Source organism: Neolamprologus brichardi, chromosome 7, assembly GCF_056152115.1.
Source record: "Neolamprologus brichardi isolate AB-2024 chromosome 7, ASM5615211v1, whole genome shotgun sequence".
Classification (NCBI taxonomy): domain Eukaryota; kingdom Metazoa; phylum Chordata; class Actinopteri; order Cichliformes; family Cichlidae; genus Neolamprologus; species Neolamprologus brichardi.
In genome coordinates this window covers 14,606,922-14,612,026 of record NC_142110.1, presented here as the reverse complement: position 1 = coordinate 14,612,026, position 5,105 = coordinate 14,606,922, and the positions used below count along the sequence as shown (strand labels likewise).

The 5,105-nt window shown below is 40.0% G+C and overlaps 1 protein-coding gene across 2 annotated transcripts; it reads right to left on the bottom strand.

Moving 5' to 3' along the window:
- Positions 1 to 1,144: 1,144 nt before the first annotated feature.
- LOC102784807 (transmembrane protein 80-like) lies at positions 1,145 to 5,105 on the bottom strand. 2 transcript variants are annotated; one of them, XM_006789230.3, is made up of 6 exons: positions 5,081 to 5,105; positions 4,904 to 4,920; positions 4,725 to 4,818; positions 4,555 to 4,647; positions 2,218 to 2,419; positions 1,145 to 1,512 (listed from the first exon to the last, which is right to left on the bottom strand). In XM_006789230.3, the coding sequence occupies exons 1-6, from the start codon at positions 5,097 to 5,099 to the stop codon at positions 1,500 to 1,502; spliced, it is 438 nt and encodes a 145-aa protein (XP_006789293.2). In that variant the 5' UTR covers positions 5,100 to 5,105; the 3' UTR covers positions 1,145 to 1,499. The 2 variants fall into 2 exon arrangements, with proteins under 2 accessions (XP_006789293.2, XP_035763024.2); XM_035907131.2 differs by having other exon boundaries at positions 2,218 to 2,359.

Below are 5,105 nucleotides of genomic sequence, written 5' to 3'. Positions count from 1 at the left end.
GGTGACTCTGCAGGTAACTTTAGAGGGGCGGAGCTCCTTGGACACCTTGTTTGGAAGGTGGGTCGGTCCTTGTGTATTTCTCAGAATCTGTCAGGATGGTGACAGTTTTGAAATATGCTGGTGGTGTAACTCAAGTCATTCGCTAAAAAAAAAATGTCGCCAGCCACTATTCTTTACAATATAAGTTAATGCAAATCATGTAATCGTTTGGCGCCAAACGGGGGGGTAGTCCTTCCTTATTCTCCCGCAGTTTGATTTTAAGGGATTTAAGTGGTTAAAGGAGTAATTGTGCAAACAGTTCTTTAAAAATTGTTACTTATTCCGGTTTACCGTGGGGGAACCTTGCGCAATGGTTGGAAGCATTGTTTCAAAATATAAACGACACGTGGGATCTCACATGAGATGTCGTGGGTGACATTCTACCAATGACAGGGCAAAATAAACCGTCAACTTTACATGCATTGATTGAAACGCATTTTCCATGAAAGCTCTTCTCAGGTGGAAGCTTTTAAATTCTGCAGGTTTGTCGTTGTGCAGCAGCACAGTGACTGGTGTAAACTAGTCGAATTCAGTGGGGGGACTGAAAGAGGAGCAACAGCGTGGAACACTGCCCAGGTTTCAGTGTCACCAGCTGGTAAGAATGACCACTCTTTGTATATTGTGCTGTCCTTGCAAAGAAAACCACTAAGATAATGCAGTTCTCAGAGAGGCCTTATTTTTTTGTTGACCCCCCTGAATCACCTTAGAATTCACAGCACAAAAGTCTTTGTATAAACGTTGCTGCTGACATCCAGCCAGTGTTTGTGCGTGCTTGTTGCTCAAGGACGGGCACTCTGGAATGTGGATTGTTTTGAAAGTGGTTACTCTGGAAACATTGTTTCTGGGTTTGATCATTAACTTCACCTGTTTGAAGAAAGGAGAGTCGGAAATGCCTCAAAGAACAACACTGACAAACTGCTCTGAGTGCCTGATCTGACATCTGATATGCTCAGCTGAAGTCTAAGAAGCTGGCATGCAGAATTCATATTTGATATGTGATATTTTCAGGTCACTTCAGGCTCTGTTGGCACTTAGAAATGTGATTTGTACATATGTGTAACCACGCTCCAGTTGACTTATTAAAACATCCCACAAAAAAACCCTATATTATTTATTTCAAAAATATTTTCCAAGGAAAATCATCTGTGAAGACTCAAACCTTTATCAACGCAACTCTGCCCTCTACTGTACAAAACAGGAACACACATAAAAAAAACATTTTAATATGAAAAAAAATCCCTGAGAACCTCTCAGCACAGATTAGCTCATATTTTTCTATCCCTGCATTTTAACTTATTTTACTTTTATAATAGGCACAACAGTCCAAATAAGTATTTACAACACAATCCAAGTGATGCTGTGAATTTGTGGTTTTCTTCTTGCAAAAAGAAATCACAGTAAACACACTGTGAGATAAGATGTAAAAAAAAAACAACAACATGACTTCTTCATGGGCTTCTTCATGAGTGGACCCTGAAAAACAAAAAAAAAATAACAACATATAAAAATAAGCTGTATCATTGCACATTCACTATACGCACAACCCACTCATGAAACGAGCTGCCCAACAGGAGGATTGTTAGTTTACATGGTTTTTCACACAAACTGAACCCCTCTCACACAGATTTATTCACTGATCTGCTCCTCATGTACACAATAGAGATTCCGATCAGAATAAGAGAGGGAATTATCGTCGTTGCATCTGTCCTGGGAGGAAAATTTGAGGATGTGATGACATCACACAAGGTATACAGTATCACTTGAAAGAATGCTGCCATTATCAATAATTCAGACATGTCCTAAAGGGAGCCGGGGCTTATTTGTTTCATAAACAATAGCATGAACACAAAGAAAGCGCGGCAATGTGGGGGCTTTCAAAACATACGTATGAGATGCTAATGATGTCGACAAATCAACTCAATCAAAATAAATGGAGCCTAAAATGTAGGCCAGCCTCCTGTGGGAATAATGAAGTGTTTTATCTGTGCTTGACACCAGATATTGTAATTTACCAACCTACCTGTCATTTATGCTGACTTGTCAAAATAAAAAAAGGGGGAGGCATAGTAGGGGTAATGCAATAAAAGCCTCTTTGTCTGTCATGAATGAAGCCGTTGAGCTTGAATATAAAAGCTTTTGTTTAGTTTTGAGAAGTGAAATCATGAAAGTGAAACAAACCTGGCAAATTTGGTTAAAGTGCTGAAAGCCAGGACTCCGTCTAAACCATAGAGACCGAGTGAGACGCTGCTGATGATTACATCCGCCCTCATCACGTAGCTCTGCCACACTAGGAAGTAGACCGTCAGCAGGATAGTTGCGCCTGTCAAAAGGAGGTTGCCAAAAACATAGGTCTCGCTCTCTGTCAGGTTGCCCTTCACACCTGTAGACTCAGAGAAAAGCAATGTGTACAGACTGTCTTTGAGTTTACTGATGAATGTGTCCATTTGAAGCAGTCACATTCGTGCTTGACTATGCTCAGGCCGCACAGTGCCACAGTGGTTAGCACTGTTGCTTCACAGAAAAAAGGTTATGGGTTCAAAAACACCAGTCAGCTCTCTGTGCTAGCCTCTTCCTCTTTGCATAACTGGTTAAGAAATTGGCTTCATGGATTGAGTATGTTTGAATTATAAGTGCATGTATTTAGTGAGAATGCTTACAATATTACCACATGTAAACATATGATATGAAAATGCTATTATTTTGTTTTTAGATATTAATATCATCACATTCAATTTACTAACAACATTTCTCAAAGCATATAGTCATTCTGTTAATATGTATTTTCACAACCCAAGCCCTCATTTTTCACATATTTCAGTGTTTGCAAAAACTTTCAAAACCCTCTTAAGGTACAATTTGCGTCCTCCTTGCTAACTAGTAAGTGAGGATTAATAATATGAAGGTCTCTCCTCTAACCTTAGCTGGGTAAGCAACCATAAAACAACAAATTAATGATTATTACTTTTTTTTGTTTTACTTTTATTACCTGGTTAAAAATATAATAACATTATATATCCTCTCCTCTTTACTCACGTAAATGATTCAGGATCTGTTACCAGGCAGATATTTGTAATTGTTAATGTTTAAACTGGATCACATTGGCTGATGTCAGCAATTTTCAGCTTAAGATAAAAAATCCAAGCGGTGATAAGAGGATTATGAAGGAAACAAACTGAGTGTAAGGGGACTACTGGAGAGTCAAAAGCACTGCATGTGGTGGTCACTTTATTAGGTACACCAAATATCCCAACTTGACGTTTGTGGCATTGTTTGTTGTCATTGCTGGAAGCAGCCATTAGAAGATGGGCACAGTGTAGTCATGAAGGATCAGATGTGGTGTTTAAATGATATTCAGTTGATACTAAAGACCTTGAAGTGGAGCCAAGAAGACATTCTGTATATACAACAACCAGCAGCCTGAACCCCACTGATACAAGGAAGGCTGAACATGGATGCATGCGTTCATGTTGTTTACACCAAATTCTGATCATACCATCTGAATGTCGCAGCTGAATTCAAGAACCACACCTGGCAACATTTTTTCAATTTTCTGTTGTCCAGTTTTAGTGAGCCAGTGTTGTAGCCTCAGTTTCCTGTTCTCACTTGACAGGAGCGGCACCTGATGCTGTCCTCTGCTGCTGTAGCCCCTCTGTTTTTAGGTTCGATGTGTTGTGAGATGCTCTTCTGCATGCCTTGGCTGTAACGAGTGGTGAAATCCAAGCAGTCCTCTGACCTCTGGGATCAACAAGACATTTTCTCCCAGAGAACTGCTGATCGCTCAATACTTTCTCTTTTTTGGACCACTCTCTGTAAGGTACAACTGGTGCTATCGCTGCATATGGTAAATGGACTGGTTTATAAATAGTGCCTTTCTACTCTCAAAGAACCCTCAAAGCACTTTATTTACCGATTCATATGCTGAAGTGCTTTCTATCTAATGACATGTACCTTTACCTCCTGACCTACAGCACACCAGCAGCCGATAAACAATCTTTGCAGTGAAGAGATGTTGCAAAGACCTAATTAGTAAGCCATAAATAAAAATCTGATATAATTTTAAACAGATTTTTTGCAATTTCCTATTAACTAAGAACCTTGTAATAAAAAGTTACCTTATTTAGCCTTTTATAAAATCAGATTTGAAATTCTTTGAATCCAGGATCTTGTGATAATAAACCAAATCTGGTTAATCTGGTTTATCATGAGTGCGTGTAAGTGGTCCACATGTTTTTTTCCTTCTTTTCTTGTTTACATGTTGTGCTAAAATGTAAATAGAAACTTGGAACACAAATACATGTATTAAGTATATGTACACTTCACAGTTTAGACCTACAAATTGGATGGGTAGGATAGTTACGGGTAAGGAGTAATAAAGTAAATGTGAATTTGTGCAGGGTCCAGCATGTTTTCTATCAACCTTGGCAGCTTCAAGAAGCTGTATTAAACGTATAATAAGTAGGGCATGATAACAGCATGCTTGAAATGGTGCAACCGGCTTTTTGATCGTTTTCTCACCACTGTAGAAATGGAGAAACTCCAGAGCAGCCAGCAGGAAGAGCAGAACGATGTCACACACCAGAGCATCGGAAGGATAAGACAGCACCAAGCCTGAGAGCAGCAGACACGGTTACCGAGTGCAGGTACATCAGAGTCTTTGGAAAAGTCGCGTGAGAGACATCACTCACTCTTTTTGATGATTAACCCGAGAGTGAAGAGGAAGTAGAAGACAAAATAGGCGGCTGTCACATGGAGCAGCAGCTGCAGAGTCACAGACGACAGCTGGGTGCAAAGTTAAGCATCACTCGTTATCAGATACTTTTCTGACCGTGGCGTGCACGTTTTAATAATAAAATGAGAAGGATACGACACCCGCCGGCCTCCCTGCAGACACAGACACACCGAATTAGACTCGGCACGGTGAACCAAAACAGGAACAACACCGCTGGGAAGTTTTTGTGCGTTAAATTAATACAATTTAAACGTTGTGATACGTTTACTGCTAAGGTTTGTGTTTAGCAACCATAGCAACGCGTCCACCTACCTGGTCTGGGCAGCGCCATTTTGAT

What these genes read in the sequence shown, in the direction of transcription:
- LOC102784807 (XM_006789230.3), bottom strand. An exon ending in CGGGTTAATCATCAAAAAGA is followed by an intron (nt 4,648 to 4,724) that starts GTGAGTGATGTC and finishes TGCTGCTCTCAG; the next exon opens with GCTTGGTGCTGTCTTATCCT. An exon ending in GTTTCTCCATTTCTACAGTG is followed by an intron (nt 2,420 to 4,554) that starts GTGAGAAAACGA and finishes CTGAGTCTACAG; the next exon opens with GTGTGAAGGGCAACCTGACA.